The sequence below is a fragment of the Orbicella faveolata genome, unplaced genomic scaffold (assembly GCF_042242905.1).
Source record: "Orbicella faveolata isolate gen_17 unplaced genomic scaffold, um_ofav_v1 contig_46, whole genome shotgun sequence".
In the NCBI taxonomy this organism is placed as follows: Eukaryota; Metazoa; Cnidaria; class Anthozoa; order Scleractinia; family Merulinidae; genus Orbicella; species Orbicella faveolata.
In genome coordinates, this window is record NW_028301576.1 from 5,379,523 (window position 1) to 5,399,316 (window position 19,794).

A 19,794-nucleotide genomic window follows, 5' to 3' on the forward strand; every position below is an offset into this window, starting at 1 on the left:
TCCCCCAAAATTGCCTGCAGCGTTTCTAAGGTATCTTCTGCGATGGAAAAATATTTGCGATTATTAAAAACTGGAAAAGCACGAAAGGCAAGCCCTTCTCCTCGTTAAGAGTGGAGGAAAACGGAGCTAACGGAAATTGTATACCATAATATGACCATCTTCACCCCGCCACCACTAAATATTACTCTCGAATATCTGCTTCCAGACCTAGGGGTCGAACGGCTACAGTAAAGCACTGCACTTGACAACACCTTGAATGCCAATAAACGCCGCCACCGAATAAGTGCCGCTCCTAGGACAACAACAACGCGCTTATTCCAAAATACCTGAGCTTAAACGCAATGCTTATTTGAACAGGCTTTCTGTTCAACTTCTTGACTTTCGCATGACATGGAAAAAGTTTCGAGTTTTTCATGAGCTGCCAGATTTTCCATGTCTTTTTAGTGAGCTCGCCCGGGTATAAAAAGTCCGAATAACCTTTTTTATCCATCAATCTCCTACGGGTTAATAACGTGACTTCTTCAGATTCGTTAGTCACGCTAGCTCTGGTCATGCTTAAAGAAAAAGATCGTGGTTACGAGGCTGAGGATAAAACCTTATCCCGCAAGGCAATGTGGGTAACAGGAGCAAAATGGCGGAAGGATGCGACGATTCAGCTTGTCGAACGGAGATTTTAGCTCATTTTCAGGTTGGAGTGTAAAGCGTCTTCAGTTATTAGATGTAAAGAGAAAAAGCATCATTAGAATTATTTTCTTTCAGGATATAACTGGTTACAACGATATTGAGGAGTGTCGAGCAGTTCTTGAGAGGCACAATTGGGATATCGAGGTGATTTACTTTTGGTTTCCATACTACAAGTTAAAAATTTATTTAAGATTAATTTGTTATTGCCAAATTTTGGTAGAATTTAGAATAAGCATATAAATACCTGTTGAATCATAGTTAAGTTTCTGATTCTTTCATATTTAATATGTGCGCTGTGAAGTTTTGAAATGTCCGACGTTCCTAATCGAACTGTTCGATAATCGAATTTAATCGAACCTGATCGAACTTAAGATTTCGAACGATTGGACAATGGAACCAATACATTTGTGTGAGAGTGTTCGGTTGCCTTTGATTTCAGGAGTACTCGAACCCAATCGAACTCAATCGAACACAGTTGAAAAATCTAAAATTCACCGTTAAAAAAGAACCACCAGATATTTAAACAGTTTATCTTTTAACAACAGCTGCAAATTTATATTTAACTAGTAATAGATGAATCTTTATTGAAATAGCCTTTGGGTGTGATTTTAAAAATGAAAGAATAAACCAACTGTAAAATCAAAGAATCCTGAAAAATTAAGTATAAGTAAAAATATATTAAATAAAAATCTGGGAGATCATCAATTTTGTGGGTTCAAAAGTACCTCTTCTCGGCCCAATAAAGAGGCTAACTAAAACAATAAGCTCTGGATAGATATAATGGTAGAGAGTCAATTTGAAATCCCAATTTCTTCCTGAAATCTGTCGAAGAACTGACAAGCCATATAGGGGAGCAGCAGGTTTGTGGATTCACTTTGCTGCGATGAAACTAACAGATTTTTAGGGAGAGTAGGCAGGTATGCTGATATTTATTTTCCATCTTTAACATTTATCATTTTATTGCTTAGACGGCAGTTCAAGATACACTGAATGAAGCAGAAGGGTCAGAGCCAGTTTTTCACCCTCGGCAAGACTCATTTGATGGTAGTGACGACGAGAATGATGGCAGAGATGAAGATTCAGCAACCCAGAGCCAATTTTCAAGAACTACTGCAAACACCGGCACACCTAGAACAGTAGTGGTGGCACAAAGACAAAACCAGGTTAGGTGTATCTTCCGTTTACATGAAGGTTGCTTACGGTGGTAACTCAAAACTTGATATGTGGTCCTTGATTCTTTGAATCAAGAATTAAGTTTTGATATTCAATCCTACATGTAGCCATCTGGTATTGGTGCTGAGATGGGGGATGGGTATCGTCTGAATTTTATGGTATTATTAGTCAATGAGCCCATACAAGTTTACCATGAGTGATGTACTGAAGGACTGCAGTGAATGCATTTATTTAATTTTGTAAATCGTACTAGAAAATTTCTATGTAAAAAGCAATTTGTCTTCCCTATAGTGCAAACTAAACTTATTTGTGGTTAAAGTTCAGCTACTGACTGTCAGAGATAAACAATTGAATACTCTGTCTTTTACATTTAGTGCCTGCTTTCTCAATATATTTAAGACTTATGTTATTTAAATATTTGTAAGTGAATATCAATACTAACAGTGATTCCATTGTGTTGTTGTTTCAGGGATGGTTGTTTTGGGCTCTGGCCATTCCATTTCTTCCTTTTAGATTTGCGTCCAGTATTGTGAGAGATCTTCTTGGATTCATTGGTATTACACACAGCAAACAGCTGAAACTTTTATTTTACTTTATTGAAGAGAATGTTCATTGAACACAATATAGAGCAGTGCTTTTGGAAGTTGTGCCTGAAATTAACCCCTTGAGTACCTATATGACGTACTCAGTATGTCGTGATTTTCATCCCTCGGGTGCCTATATGGTGTGCTGGGTACGTCAAAATTTTAAGAGATTTAGTTAAACTCCCGGCAACTTTTATTGGCACCTGAGACTCGTAGGAGATTTTTTGACAGACCTCTGATTTCCCATTGCTCTGATGTCATATGGATATCAAATTATGTCAACCTCAGTGAAATTTACAGCATTAAATAGATACTTTTATGACCTTTCAGTTAATGTGTGCATGTCCATAGCTTAAGTGAAAAAGCTTATGGCATAATTCTGAAGGTTTTTACTAGACACCCAATTTCAGTGAAAGTGGTGTGGCACACAGTGTACACAATGGTCAGGCACTCAAGGGGTTAATTAATTAATTAAGTTGATAAAGGTATGTTAACTGCCATAGTGAGTTTTGAAGCTGGCATTTTGAGCATTATCCTGTCATCAGAGCTATGTGATGAAGGGCTAACATGAAAAATGTCACCTCATTTTGTTAAGGTGGCTCATTTATCTTTATCGACTCCAATTTGATATTAATGAACTGAGTGTTTCACTGGCCTGCCGTCACAACCCAACAGTTTCATTTAAAAAACCAGTAGCTTTATTCTGAAATTAAATTTCCTGCTCCTACAGTTCCTGTCTGGTTTAAACTTAAGGTAATCACACTTGGGTTTTTGCACCATTAATCATAAAGATTGCTGACTTGAATCTCCTTTTGTCAATGATGTATGTGAATTAGTTTCAAAAGAAACAATACGTGAAGGACACTCTGAGCCATGCATCATTGAGAACACTCAATCCTCAGGACCAAGTTCTTAAAAAATCTAATTATTTAATACCGGTAGAATCTATCTTTCAAGCTTAACTTAGTAAATCAAAACCAACTAAAAAGACAGTGTACATTGGGATTGCTGGTTTTGGCACTGAATAGCAGAAACCCTAGCGTTCAAGTACATGTAAGAAAGATTTTTTTCTAACTTACAATGTAGTGATATTGTAGAAAAAGTGACAACCACAAGATGCTTAAAATTAATGTCTTCTGTTTTCAGTGAGATTTATCTGGCCAACAGCATTTCAAGGTATATACTTGATTTTGGTAACATTTTACTTGTATTATTGTTTATTATTGTGTTGGAACTTTTTGTCATGTCACTCACCACATGGCATGTGGTCATTCTGAAAAGTTGAATATTGAAATGATATAAAGTTACAATGATGTACTTCAGCTTGTTACTTGTAGGAATTGGCAGGGTTGCCATGGTCAGGAAAACGTCAGGGAAAATTAGGCTTTATTCAAGGTCAGGAAAAAGTCAGGGAGTTTTGTATCAGATCAGGGTGTTCTAATCCCTGTTCAAAGTCAGTGAAAAGTCAGGGAATTTTATCTTAAGGTTGCCACAAATTATTTTATTAGATGTTTTTGTATAGACAAGGCAATTTTGTTTTAAAAATTATCTGAGCCATCCTTATTTTTATTGATTCCTGGCCAGAATAGTCATCATGCAGGGTCAGGGAAAATTGCTTTACAGTCAGTGAAAAGTCAGGGATATTTTTTGTTCCGGTGGATGGCAACCCTGATTGGGCAATTTAACACAGTCTATTCCTCTTTGGTCTAGCTCAAACTACTCCACTGGAAGATGTGTTACAGTTTAAGGCAGAATTTGAAGCAGAGTATGGAGCAGTCCATCCCACATTTTATCAAGGAAGTTACAGTCAGGTTAGAACCAAGTAAAGAAGAAAACTAAGAGTATAAAATAATATCGGCATACAGTATTTCTCAAACGTCCCTGTTACAGGTCAAGTCTGCTTATTGGACAAACCATCCACATTCCTAGCACTACATGTATGATCTAGTTTTTCTTTTCATTTTTATTTTTTTTGTTTTTTTTTTTGTTTTTTTTTTTTGTTTTTTGTTTTGTTTTATCTTATTATCTCTCTTGACTCTGGTTTATACCCTAAGAGGTATCAAGATAAATTCTGGCTTGGTACCATAAGCAGTACCAAGTCATGAGTAATGCCCCTTAAAAAGGTATGTACAATTCTCCATCACTTTTTTTGCAACAGCTCCTCCTTCCCCCACCCCCGTCTCCCAGCAGGGTCAGTGAGCTGTGTGAATTAGGGCAATTCTATTAGGGGTAGTAGCAGCATGGGTAACCTGTACATTTACAAACATTCAGCAGCTAGGAGTCATAAAATATTTTGTTTTATTTTCTTGTAGGCTTTGGATGATGCCAAGAGAGAATTACGTTTTCTTCTAGTCTACCTTCATAGTTCAGAGCACCAGGACACAATGGAATTTTGCAGGTAAATATAGATTGATTTATTTGATCTAGATGTGCTGGCAAGGCATAAGGGGATTGAGATTGTAAAATACACCGAATGTTGTGATAATTATTATTATACATAGAGAATAATAGATGGGCATGCTTAGATATGGAATTTATTTTCATGTGTTCAATATAATGTTGAACACGAGATATTCCATATCTACAAGCAACCATGTATTATCTTGCTTATCACATGATTGCTAAATATTTGCCAACTTTGTAAAGGGCCCTGAATGTAGGAATGGCGCTATATAAATAAAGTTATTATTACTATTATATAAACATATATATACTATTAATAAACTAATGTATGTTTTTGACTATTTTACAAAGATTTTTGACACTTTCCAAGGATTTTTCCATGCACCGTTACCCAAATCATGAGCATTTTGCCTGAAAAATTTCACAATTTCTGAAACTGGTCGGGGGAAGGTGCTGCAGATCCCCCTCCAAGCCTGTGATCCTATACTCACTGGTATTTATATTTTCCCAGCTGTAAATGCCAGTTTCCACTTACACACCTGAGGAGAGACATACACTGCAATAGTGAAGTATCTTCATTAGAACAATGGACAAGTTTATAAATATATTTTGTTTGTACTCCAGTGCCCATTACTCGTTTGCTTTGAACACTAACCTTTGTCAAGTCACTACCTGAATGCCCTTCATGGGTAATATATATTTCTAGGCTGTCTATATTCATCAGTTGAAAAACCGTTTTCTTCGTTTGTATCCAATTCTTTTTATCAGGTCAACAATGACAAATGAAGGATTTAGGGAATATGTGAATGGAAACATGTTATTTTGGGCAGCAAATGTGAAATCTACTGAAGGATATAAAGGTACAATACTCTGTTTTAACTTAATGCAGGAACTACATTTGCATTTCTGACCATTTCCAGCAACAAAAATGTAGTACTTTTATTTGGGAGTCACTGACGGAGATGTTGCTTGGTTTTCCTGTGGCTTTGTAAACTGAGTAAAGAAGTTGCGTGTGCAGGAGTTAGTTAAGTACTAAATTAATGTTTTTCATTTGTGCCTCAGTTTCCCGTGCTCTTCGTGAAGCCACCTATCCTTTTCTGGCCTTGATATGTCTTAGAGATAACAGAATGATGGTTGTTGGGCGAATGGAAGGTTTGTTTTCACAAGTTACTGTATGTTGTCACTTGTAAAAACTATGTTATGTGATAGTGATGTAAGCGTCTCTCTCTAGCGGTAATATGCATTGGCCTTAGTTGAACTCAAATAGACGCCCTGACAGGATAAGAGAGGATTTTGATATAGTATTGAAACTGAAAAGGTTATGCTCTTTACAGAAATGGATGCTTAAATTACTAGTATGAATGAACTGAGTACATTTTTTCTGGTTGACCATAATACTTTTTACTAATTTTTCATGCTTTTACATTTTTTTTATGAGAAGAAGTTTCATTAGAATCCTTTGCAAACTCATAAAAATAATGGAAGTTAAACTAGTAGTCAATTTTTACGAAGAAATTTATGCCAGGCAACGCTTGCCCCTGGTATACATATTTTCTTTGTAATTTGGGGTCCTGCATGTATATTTTCATGACTTTGTGACGGATTTTTATAGAACTCTTCACACGTTCTAAATTCGGCATGATAGATTGATCCGTGCAGGTGTTTTTTTGTTTATAAGAAAAATACGAAAAATTGGATTATGAAAACCGAACTATCGTTGACCCGGCAAGCTTTGGTGACAGCTAGCTTCTCGTGCTATTCATAAACCTTAACATTGACCCAACAATATTTGAGAACTTTGTACCTACACGTATGGTATGATTTTGTTTTTGTACAGGATTGATGAATGTGGATAGATATGTTTCACATTTAGCGCGTTTAATAGAAGATAACGAGCCAGCCTTAGTAGTGGCCAGAGCGGACAGGTTAGTAAAGCACGGCTATTCTGCACTAATGACTGCGTGACGTAACGTACGGCTATCTGCATTGATGATTGCGTGACGTAGCGCAGTGAAAAAACACTGCATTTCGTCGCATGCTAAAAGCCTTGGTCAAAATGGCGGGGAAATGGCGACAAAAATGAAAAGTAGTCAAATGCGAATGAGCTTGTCATTTGTTTAGTTGCGTAGCAACATGTCAGTGTTGACGACAATGGACGATGATCTGCTTTTGTTGATAAGAGAATAAGAATGGGAAACCCTTTGAGTACCCCGTCAGAGTCACGAATACGGCCCCTATTCCAAAACAAAAGACGTGGAGGAGGGGAGAAGCGGGGGGGGGGGGGGGGGGCTGTACTGGCTTTTCCGCATTGAGCGGTAATGTCTCTCTCTTCAACCATTTGTAGTCTATAGAATGACAGAGGGAAAGACAATCATTGCAAATTTTTGTATGTAGTATGTTTTTTTTGTTTGTTTTCAACAGGCAGGAACGTACCCAAGCTCAACAGTTGCGTGATGAACAAGACGAGGCCTATTACGAGTCTGTCAGAGCTGACCAGGAGAAAGTAAGTCGCTACAGCTTTTTTTGCCTTTTGATGGCTTTTATCGCTTGCGAGCTGCTGGTTTATTTATAATGTTATTTGTACAACTTCTTTTCACTTGCAATTGACATCACTTCGTTCCGTGCAGCCGCTAATATTGATATTGCGTTGGTAATAAGGCAATCAAAGTTGATTTAATTTATCTTAATTTCACAGGAAAGAAGAAAACGTGAAGAAGAGGACAAAAAGCGACTGGAGGAAGAGACTAAACGAAAGAAAGAAGAAGCTCGAAGAGACAGGGCACAGGTAATGAGAGCTTTGTTAGATTGTGCAAGATTTCGATGTACTGGACAATTTAGACGGACAATTTCGCCAAATGAACTTCGAAACTCTCCACAACAGCCACGCTGGACCACGTTGAAGGGAGGTTTACAGTGCGATTACTCTAACCGGATCACTTAGAAAAAACTAACCAATCAAAACGTAAACTGAGAAAAATGGACTGGTAGCTTCTCGTGACACCAAGCAACGGTCTGTTTGACGTGAATACATCAGTACTATCGACTCCTCTGTGTTATATACACTTTTAGACATTCAGTCCTTGAAGGCGAATTATCATAATTATAAATCTCGCTCGCAAAGTTTAGCTTAAAAATTTATATAGCAACAACTAAACCAAAACCGTTGAAAAGCGTTCAAAATTTAGGATTGAAATAAACCAATCAACAAATGCCAAAGTTTACTGACATGTCCGCAACACTTCGCACTTTGTTGGGTTTTCGGTTTTGTGTTGTTCTTATTCTTCAATGTTATTGGTTTATTTGAGAAGGAGATCGCAATCCTCTGTTCTTAAGTAACGTTCTGATTGGTTAACTCTTTTCTAAGTGGCTTGGAGTAAACGGTGTTGATTGACATATGATTCGGACAAAAAAATTCGTTGGCCTTTGTGGAATGTTAACCGCTATTGTGAGGCTCCACTGTAATGCGTAGTTGTTTTTTTAAGTCTATAGCCCAGGACCGCTTGGATAGAAAATTAAGAATTCCAGAAGAACCAGAGAATTCTGATCCCAATTCAATCCGTGTACTAATTAAACTACCCAACGGCAAACGGCTGGAGAGGAGATTTCTCAAGTCGCATTCCTTGCAGGTGAGAATTTTTTCAATTCTTTTTTTTTAAAATTCGAGACCTGTTGGTCTTGTCGACTTGTTAAGACGTGTTATATTTTCATGGCAAATGGTTCTCATAATTGATGATTTTACATGGAAAACTTGTTGGGCCGAACAAAATGTAAACAATCGCACATCTATTTACCAGATAAGGTCGGCGGTCTGTTATACACTGTGACTAATAACAGACAAGAAGAGATCCAATAGGAAATGTAGAAATTCAATAACAGTAACAGTATAAATTTTATCAATGAAGATAACGATTCATTGTTATTCCCTATAGGCTTTGTATGACTTTGTGTTTTGCGATGAGGAGTCACCGGCTGAATTCGTCCTTGTTTCAAACTTTCCACGTAAAATCTACGCTTTTGATTCATCAAATGAAGACCAAACTTTGGAAACTGCCGGAATTGAAGCCAATGCATTGCTCTTTGTGCAAAACGTGGAAGATGAGAGCGACAGTGATTGACTGTACGCCAGGCTTGGAAGATGGTTTGTTAGAAACTCGTCATTTAATTATTAGTTCTTTAGCGAGACCAGGGAGTTCTGTGTTCACGCCAGTGGCGTTTGGATTGGGATATTTCAATGTTAATAGACTTGGAACGAAGCGACTAAACCAAGCAAGTGAAACGACCTGGCGATTTAACGAATGATTTAAAGAACATTCAAGGACACTAAAGAACTAAAACGAAACGAAGAGATAATATAACAGTAGACTTCTGCTAATTTAACGAACTTACAACCAAGCCAAGGCGGAGAAGATTATTGTACAAAGCACAATGACAGAAAAACCCAACGGGAATGTTAATATACCCTCGCGGAAATGGAATATCTCTGACATGGAATAGACGGCGAACCTCGCATATTTAACTTTGATATACGCCACGGAAACAGACATGGACGTGGACAAAGGTTTAGTTGTTATCTGTCCGCGAAACACAAAGACACACAGGAGCTTCATTTAATGTTTAACTGATTTAAGGCGCCGTCCACACTACGCGAGAGAAATTTGAAAACGCAATTTTATTTCTACTGTTAGGCCAACCGCTTACCGTCCACACTAATCCGTCACGAAAACGGAGCTTTTCGAAAACGTTCATCAAACCGGAGGAATTCGAAAACGCCGGCTTTACGTTTTTGCGTGGACGGTAAACATTTTGAAAACGGTGCTTTTCGAAAACGATGCCGTCACGATGATCATGTGATTTCCCTGACCGAGGTTTCCTCAAACACAAATCCAAAATGACCGGTGATTGTTGCTTTTTAACTTCCTCCGGCGCAGTGTGGACAGAAAACATTTGATGCGTTTTCAGAGTGAAACCTCCGTTTTAAAATTCCTCCGGCGTAGTGTGGACGGGGCGTTAATGAAGTTTAAAACTGATTAAGAGACTTTGAAATGACTAGCTCCTGTATCTAGAGCAATGTCATTGACATTGACAGTGATAGTAAGCAAAAGTTATTTTAAGGCAATCGTGTTCAAAGTGGTACAACCTTGCGGCAGGTCTTGTGCAGTTTACACCACGTACAAAATCCATCGTATCTCTTCAACGTGTGTCGTATCAAAATTGCCAGACGAGTGACATGAATCAATTGCTTTTGGTACAACATTTTAAACTTCTCGAATTTTTCTGTTTGTCAGTAAAAATAAACTTGGCTTATGAGGAAATAAAGGAAACATGTTCTACTCTGAAAAATGCCTATAAGAACGGTGTCACTACCTCACGCAGCCATATTACTGTTGCCATCCAATAAACAAACAACAGTGTCAATGACGTCATCTATGAGTCTGTCCTCCAATAGATCATAGGTAAGAACCAATCATAATGCGAGAATAATTTGACTTAATATATAATGAAATTTCTTCCACTGGGAAAACTTCTTTTCTGATGCAAAAATTTTCCATCGTCGGTTTGAGAACCAGTATGGCTCCATATGATGGTTGACTGAGTTCGCTTTGTTTAGCCAAACGTTTCAGTGCCACTTGTTTTAAAAATGTTTTTCGGTTTTCGACAGAATGAGAAAACTTTGTGTGTATTTTGTATTGGTAAATTGTAATATTTAGTTAAGAGTTTTGTGGAGATATTTTATTAGCTTTTATTGTACTGCTGCTCTTATGGGATATTTATCGCAAAAAAAGAGAGATATCTGTTGGATAATAAGCATGTATTTGACCAAATAGAGGTTTGAATTTTATTTCCTGAACATGTATGGAATTAGATAAATTACTAGTAAACAAAACCAATTTAATAAAACGTTATATTTATATTCACAACTACGACTTTGTTGTGCGTTATAGTCAAGGGACTCAGTTGAAGAAGTAAACCAAGTAGATTTAATTAGTTGAATGCTTTCCCTGGCCGCTATTCAATATTATTATATGGCTGTTTCTGACAAGGACTGGGAACTACAAATTTCACGAATGTGATTGGCTGAAATCGATATTGACTGCGGTCTAGAATTTCCCATTTAGACCGGCATCTAGACTGGTTACATTTTGCCTTGACAAACTTGCAAACTAAAATGCAAAATATTGACTATATTTTCATCTAAAAATATTGTGAGGAGAGAAAATTGGATAATTAAGTACGTTTTACATATTCGCTTTCGCTATCAGAAAATATAGAAATCCAACATAGATATATTTGTTTTAGTTCGTTTTGCGTTTCTGAGTTACAGGTCACTGTTCCAGTTCATTGACCGTACCAAACACCTGCTGTTTTGTGTAAGATCATAACTGTAGTTAGAACCGAACTGTAATTACTACCGCGATAGTCTTTTGTTAAACTGTTATCTACCTGTATTGTTTTGAAAGTTATTAATCTTGTAAACGTCGAATTCCGTTATAGCCAATCGAGCTTTCTGAGATGTATTAGATAATGTTTAGTTAAGAATTTTTAATAGCTTTACGCGATCCTTTAGAATTGTGCTTTCGGCTTAAATAGTCGTGCCTTGTAAAATATTCTTTGGTTACGTTCTGGTTATCTTCGGGTACGTTCTGAGTACCTTAGTGGATTAAACTCTACTGTTGGACCCAAGAACTGTGTATTCTCTGTCTTCCCGTTGGATTGTTTTGCTGTAACAGATCCCGAGTTCTCTAGGAGTCTGACAAACTCCGTCGCCGCAAGCGTGTTTCCCTCTGGATTGTTGTAACAAGGATAACAACTTAAGCGGCCCAAAAACGTGTTATCACATTGGTGGAGATTCAGTGTAGTTACAGCAAGCTTTCTGGGGAGAGACAGAGAAATAGACGAATGTAACCCCTTGGAGCGACGGATAAAGAATCGTCCAAGTAAGTCCGTAGATTTTGTACATGAAGAGGTTTTTCAAGAAGAAGAGTAAGCCGTATTACTTGAGAAGCCAGAAGCATCTATATCAGTATTCGTACGCTAGAACCCCGAAGAGTAAAACAGATGCTTGTGTGAGTTGCGATTTGCCATTTGATGAAAGTGAGATAGCCCCTGAGTTGTGAAAAGAAAATTTCAGTGTTGACACGCCCGACTCGCGCCGTGGAGAAGAAGAGAGTCATCGAGCGAACTGTACAAATTTAGAAACAGTTGATATTAGCATTGACGGAGGTGCTAGTGGAATTCCGTCGACACCGCCCCAGAATACGGAAAAAGAGACAATTGAACCAGCAGTGGAGGAATATCGCAATCAGGAGTCAATTTATAATAAAACTATAGAAAAAGGAAAAGAAAAAGAACGATCAAAAGAGGATTCAGAAGACACTGTTTTTGCAACAGGTGGTCTACAGGAACCAGTTATTAACTCACCCGCAGATATTTATAAACACTTTCCCCGAAGAGTAATCTTTGAGGACGAACTTCGGGAAAGACTTAGCGAAACAGAAAGTTCAAGTTCAGAAGAAATTGGCAGTAGAGAAAACACTATCGACTCTGACGACCAATTTAGTGACGACAACGCTGCACGTTCGTTCCACAACACCCAGAAAGCAGGTACCGGTCATCCTAGTAGTACTGCTAAGAAAATGTTTAGTCAAGAAACACCGGAAGAAGCAGCAGCTGAGTTATTACATTCATATCAACAAACACTAAACAACTTGGCACAAAAGATGCTCATCAAAGATGTATGCATTGACAAGTTCCATGGCCGAGATAATGAAGATATCACGCGTTGGTTTGAAAAGCTGGAACTGTTATTAACCACCAAAGGAATTGAAAAGACTGGTCCATTGGCTCTAGCCCAAATTGTTAATAACTTGAGCGGGCCAGCGGAAACCTTCCTTTTTGAGCTGCCAGCCGAGGAAAGAGAGAGCTTTGAAAAGTTGAAGTGTGCGCTTATGAAACGTTATGCCACCAAGGACCGTACATGGGCTAAACGCCAACGCCTTATTTCGCGACGTCAAGGAGCCAATGAACTGCTGTCTGATTATGTAAATGACATGCATGAACTCTTTGGTGGACTGCACTTAGCGGAAGTGGATAAAGTGACATACTTCGTAGAAGGATTATTACCATCAATGAAAGTTGAAGTTCTCAAGAAAATGCCAGAAACCCTGCTAGAAGCAGAACAATATGCCAGAACTTTGGACTCAATTAACAAGCGCGTAAGCCAAACCAGTGAAAATGGTCAAATGGATAGATTGATAAACGCGCTAATGATTAATGGACAGTTACCAGCTGTGGCAACAGGTACCAGATCTCAACCAGTGGATCAACAGATACAATCAATAAACACAAAGTTGGATGTGTTGGCTAGCAAATTAGAAGGTGTTGCCCCCAAGGAAGCTAACTCAGAAAAGTTGGCCGCCTTTGCTGCGCCTGAAAACAGTGAACAGAGGGTAATGATGGGAATGATTGAAGATCTACGTGATGCGATGGAGTCTCTAGACCGACGTGTAGAAGCCCGTATTAACAACCTCTCTAGACGAATACCACATACCAGATATAACTTCCCACTACCGAGACAGCGACCTACCTGTTATAACTGTGGTGCCACCGGTCACTTCGCACAAAGTTGCCCACAGCGAGAGTACCATCTGACAGCTGACCAGTACATAGCACGTGAGCCTAAACGGAGCGTACAACCACCTGGATACCAGAATAATACAGAGTACCAGCCAAGACAAGGAGAAATTATGCCTCCAGAGCAACGGGAAAACCCTATTGCCACCTCAGATTGTTATGGGTCTATAGCTAGTTACGACTATGTAAAGAAAGACGAACCCGAGGTAGCGACTCAGAACACGGAGAAGACAGCGCACCCAGTTAGACGTACATCGCTGAAGCGAGAGCAGCCAAATCCAGGCCGACCTAAGGAGGTGAGGTTCACAATCCAAAAGACAGAAATGCTTGGTCGAGACAAAGAACCAACAAATACCCAGTACAGAGAAATTCAACAAGAGGTAGGCGAGGTATCGAGAGCAGAAAATACCGGCCCAAAGGTCAAAAGTCCTGCGACGCATGTGCCACCACAAGGCCCGCCACAATGCGAAGTTCCTGTTGCGAAGAACCAGAGCCAACCGGTCAAGCCAAAGCAAGTAATTGTTGACAAATCCGATGACCAATGCCCACCACAAAACAAGGTTTTCCCGACACAGTCACTTACAAGGAACAACAATCTTCCTGTTTTTGATAGAAACACAAAGTCATATTATGGTTCAGGTTTAGCTAGACGAACTGGTATACCACTTGGTCCTGTGATACAACGAGGAGAAGCTTACGTGAATGCTTTTACAGCGAGTGCAGAAAACAAGCCAATCAAAAAGTATGTGAATCGACCCAATAAACAGAGGCACGAGATCCCTGTCCCTCCTCGCCATGCCCAAAGTTCCAGTTATTTGCCAGAGGTGCAAGCACAACCACAAGATTCAGCCAAATTACCAGACCCAGGAGAAGAAATTACAGAAACTATTACGCAATCAAATGAAAGTCAGGAGCAGAAAGTAAAGCGTAAAGTGAGGATCAGTCGCATAGATCACTCTCAGCCAGGAAAAGTACCCGAGAAACAAGATTCAGGGAACCAGAACGGTCTCTACAGAAAGGCAATGATATCAGATTCTCTTGGAAACACGAGTTCAGACCTGAAAACCGGTGATCTTACAATAGCTGGAGATCTTGAAGGTCAATTAATTAAGTTACTTGTAGACACTGGAGCATGTGTTTCAGCGATAGACGAGCAGCTTGTGAGGAAGATATATGGCTCGCAGCCGGACCGCATAACAGATGGACTCGTTCCGTCCGTCAAGACAGTCAATGGGGAAAAAGTCCCGGTCCTAGGAAAGATTGACGTTCCTGTGAAGTTAAATGGCATTGTGTACCAAACCCAGTTCCACGTAATACAAAGTCTTGCTCACGAAGGCATACTTGGGCGCGATTTCTTACAAGAGCACGGAGCGGTCATAGATTTGAAAAACAGCTCTCTGACTTTAAAAGACAGGCCCTCGAAACTGAGCACTACGTCTGCTTCAGGAAATGATCGTATGATGGGAACCTTCGTCTTCCCCTTTCCAACGAAATCTACACTAGAAAGAGGCACCTCTTCTACTGATTACAAGAAGAGTGATGTCAAGATTTCCCCAGGTAAAGAAAAGTATCAAAAGAATACACATCAGTGTTCTTTCAAATGGTCATTTTGGATCTTCCTACTTGTTATATTTTGCCTGTTTATGACCTCGCGAGCCCACAGGTTAGACGAATCGCACTTAGCAGAACGAGAGAGTAAAGGAAAGTCCTGCTTTGCCACGCAGTATCAAGTCAAAACTCAAGAAAAAGCTTTTGTGACGTCCCTTGATCACCACAGCAAGTGGTTTGCCAAGACATTTGCCCATAATTGGCACGACCCTTACATAAGTGGTGGTTGCACGCCTTATCCTGCACACTTGAAGGATAATTCACACCGTTCAGATGACGAGAAAAATAAATGTGACGTGCTACTGTTAACTACATAGAGCTCAAGTTATTCAGAGAAATTGCGAAGACCGTTTAAACTAAGATCTGAGAACCATTAGGATTAACAAAGATTAAGAGATGACCGACCAGGATAGTATAGACCCAAGAAAAAAAAAAAATGTAGCTGTCAACATATTGATTATTAAGTCTGACGCGATCGCGAGTACTCGAAGTGTCATAAATGAAGAAGTGCCTTGAGATAGATAACAAAGATAAGAAAAGCATCATAAATCATCAATATTTAAAATTACGTTACAAGCTAAAAAGCAAATAATGAGGTATGTTAGTTGCTAAACGAGTACCTCTAAACCATAGAACATAGTCAGAGATTGATTTGTCAAAGTTGTTAATATGAAAACGAACAAGTGATAAAGCTTTTAGTTTATTTAGAACCCCCGAGAGCATCATATCCGCTAGCTCGGTTATGGCCGCGGTTCTGGCCACGAGGAAAATCAAATACAAAATTACAAAAAGTTAAAACCAACAAGAAAAACTATATATATTTTTGCTTCGCTATTGACGTTCAAATGATTGTACTTTTAATTTTTATTGCTTGACTCAGGAGAGTTTCAAGCTAAGGTTGGAGGAATGTGAGGAGAGAAAATTGGATAATTAAGTACGTTTTACATATTCGCTTTCGCTATCAGAAAATATAGAAATCCAACATAGATATATTTGTTTTAGTTCGTTTTGCGTTTCTGAGTTACAGGTCACTGTTCCAGTTCATTGACCGTACCAAACACCTGCTGTTTTGTGTAAGATCATAACTGTAGTTAGAACCGAACTGTAATTACTACCGCGATAGTCTTTTGTTAAACTGTTATCTACCTGTATTGTTTTGAAAGTTATTAATCTTGTAAACGTCGAATTCCGTTATAGCCAATCGAGCTTTCTGAGATGTATTAGATAATGTTTAGTTAAGAATTTTTAATAGCTTTACGCGATCCTTTAGAATTGTGCTTTCGGCTTAAATAGTCGTGCCTTGTAAAATATTCTTTGGTTACGTTCTGGTTATCTTCGGGTACGTTCTGAGTACCTTAGTGGATTAAACTCTACTGTTGGACCCAAGAACTGTGTATTCTCTGTCTTCCCGTTGGATTGTTTTGCTGTAACAGATCCCGAGTTCTCTAGGAGTCTGACAAACTCCGTCGCCGCAAGCGTGTTTCCCTCTGGATTGTTGTAACAAGGATAACAACTTAAGCGGCCCAAAAACGTGTTATCACAATATTAGTAGAAGTATCGTAATTTCACAGATAAGATTATCGCTAAAAAGGTATGATTACGCTACCAATTTACTCACAGTCATTTTTATCAGTCAGTTGGTATTGAGTTTCTGTGCGGAATTTTTTGAGTCATCACCATCATTGTTCCGTTCTCCTATGAAGAACTGGGCTGTTGCCTCTCTACTTCCAGACTATCTTATCCTCTGCCGTTGATGCCGCCTCGTCCCAAGATTTTAGTCCTTTCTCTTCAAGCTCCGTTTCCACTGTTTTCCTCCATGACTCTCTCGGTCGACCCCGATTCCTGCTACCTGCTGGTACCCATGTGAGAGCGATTCGTGGATGTAAATGATGATCCATTCCAAGAACGTGACCTAGCCACGTCGATCTCTACCTTGTCTTCTGCTCTCTTAATGGCTCAATTTTTTTTTTTTTGAGTACCGCCTAACAATTTGCAAGATCTTTTACTGCGCGATTTCTTGAACATGCAGACACTTTGATGGAAATCTCCTTCCTTAGCAGATTAACGATGGAGTAGTGAAACAAAATCCAACTATCAGTTGTAGCAAAACAAACTAAAACGAATGGAAGCAATTAAGTAATATACAGGCTAGGTCAAAGAAAAAAGTGTTATTCTTATTATCGTATGCTCTGAAAATGCAAGAGCAAGTTGCGATCGAGCGCCTTTTTCTTTTGTTGATGGCTCGGTAACCTGATCAGAAACATAGGCACGCAAGACGTGCAAGAGTTATTTTTTGGGGGAATTAGAAGCCCCTGGAGTTAGCAACACTCAGTGGACTCTTAACAGTTATGATAAGGTTAATCCAACAAGTTTGTTTGGTTACGATGTTCTCGTTGACGTCGTCGCCGTGGTTTGCCTAAGCTCCCTATTATATTATCTCCAGTTAGTTCAGTTTCAATTTTTCTCAATCTAAGAAGGATATTCTGCCAATTTTAGCGCTAATATGAGTTCACATTGACTTTGTGACTCCTGCCTTGATACTATGACATGGGTTCTTGTCTCGACCGCTGGTTTGAGGGAGCGGAGGCTCAGGTACTAGCTTCAAGTTTGCCCTACGCGGGCAAATTATCTCGAACAATAAATAAATATGGAGTTAATTTAAATTACAAGGAAACAAAAATAATCAAACGTGCGCACCCTCTGAACGCAACTCGTGTATTTATATCCAAGATTTACAGTATTGTTGGTATTTCTGAAATGTTATACAGTATCGTATTTTAAGTTAAAAATAGTTTTTGTGGGTTTGACAATTATGCATTGAGAGGTTTCCGGCCTTCTTAGTACTCTTGGAAACCGAAGGATAACGACTCTTGAATGACAGAATAATCAACAAAGGACCATGATCTTCGGTGTTACGACATCCGAACGGATGGTCAAGTCGGCAACGTCCGTCGATTTCCGAGGATATGAGGAAAGCGTTTAGGGAGTGTTTGATCACCCACTGATTATGATTGATCGTATTTTGCGTGGATCATGGCATTAAAAATTACTTTTATGTACCTCGTGTCTTAAAATAGTCTTTTGGAAAACCCGTTGGAAGTCAGGGTTCTCAAATTATTAATGGTTTCAATATTCAAATCAGATTTAACCGCTTAATCGTAGTTAACAAAGTGTCTGTCTCCTTGTTTCATGGTCCATCAAATCGCTTTGGCCGAATGAGAGCGATTTGTTTTCGTGGCTTCGCGGTATCTTCGTACGCGACCACGTGAGTCTAACACTTGTGGCAACGCCACGGATCCAAAGCCCCGTTTTCCCGCGTTTTTAAAGTCAACATAACGTAATGCGGTCAAAAGCGAGATAAAAAATGTACCAGTATGTTTAACTGTTTAACGCCAAGGGATTTAAGAGGCAATCAGTGGTCTCTGAAGTGATACTCAGCTTTGCCTGTTATGTAAATGATGCAATGAAAACTTAAACGCGCTGATTTGATACGTTACAAAACTTATTATTAATTCCTTGCTATGCGCGTGAAATTCACACATTTAATAATGAACTTCAAACTTAACGACGCAGTTTCCTTTGTCTATGCGCACCTTAGCCAAATTTCACTTTCAAATTTTTCAACCGATGTTTAGTTCAGTTTGAGCTGTATCAACTTCCCGTCAGGTTTGCTGACTTTTAGCAATGCGAGCGAAGCTTTAAAAGGATACAGCGAGTTTTATTTAAACATTGAGCATTTCATTTCACGTGAACCTGAGTTTCTTGAAGCTTTGAGACTGAAAGTTCGCTTCACAAGGTGGCAACATTCCTTCTAACGGTTTGATTCCAACATCACTGGGCTCTGTGATGCTCATCACTTGGGACATTTCAGAACTGTACTGTAGTAATCTTTAGTAGCAACCGACAAAAGAATAATCGATGCTGAACGATGCAATCCGCGTTAATTCCTTCTTCACCGGTGAGACATTTAGATACAGTCACTATGTTGAAGTATGCGGAGACAGATAAGAGAGGCAGGGCACTGGAAAAAGCCTTCTTAAAGGTAAGTAAGAATGTCTCATTCTATATAATCAGCAAATAGATTGAACTTTATTCTAATGGCATTTCTGAAGATTTTTTGGTCATATATTTCAAAGACTAAGCAGTCTCTTAAGAAAGTAACTCTCAGTGACTTTCGGGCTCCACAACAATTCAGAATACCAGCAAAAACTCGTTGTTTAATTTTCTTAGAAAAGCTTCAACACCCTGTACCGTGGAACAATGATCTGAAAATTATATTAAAATGCTTGAGTTAGAAACCGAGTGTATGGAAAGCAGTTTCTTTATCCAAGAAGGCGACTCTCGCACATATACACATATATTTACCCTTACAATCTTCGTAAATAAGCTTCAATTTTCATAAAAACTCTTTGTGATAAGACACGAAGAGACCGAAGACAGCATGTAATTATAAAATGTTTAAACGTAGTTTTCCTTTGTGAATTACTAATCTAAACACCTACTTTTCTCTAGATTAGTCCTTGAAGCGCTGATTACTGTGCAGTACGTACATGACATGCATATCGGTGTCGCAACCGCGGCAGTCTACTGATCATCAGCCTGGTTCAGTTGTGGCTTGTAAGGATCCATACTGTGGAAAAACTCAAGTGATTTCTGGCCGGAGAAATGCCTCGGACAGTGGGATGGAGAGCGGCAAAGTCTTTCCTGAGAG

At 39.0% G+C, this 19,794-nt stretch overlaps 1 protein-coding gene across 1 annotated transcript; it reads left to right on the forward strand.

The window, feature by feature from the left end:
* Positions 1-608: 608 nt before the first annotated feature.
* On the forward strand, positions 609-10,762 carry LOC110043855 (FAS-associated factor 2-like). Its single transcript, XM_020749355.2, has 14 exons — positions 609-688; positions 760-828; positions 1,653-1,847; positions 2,327-2,411; positions 3,588-3,617; positions 4,152-4,252; positions 4,754-4,839; positions 5,613-5,704; positions 5,907-5,996; positions 6,682-6,769; positions 7,266-7,347; positions 7,540-7,629; positions 8,327-8,470; positions 8,774-10,762. The coding sequence occupies exons 1-14, from the start codon at positions 632-634 to the stop codon at positions 8,957-8,959; spliced, it is 1,395 nt and encodes a 464-aa protein (XP_020605014.2). The 5' UTR covers positions 609-631; the 3' UTR covers positions 8,960-10,762.
* The last annotated feature ends 9,032 nt before the right edge of the window (positions 10,763-19,794 follow it).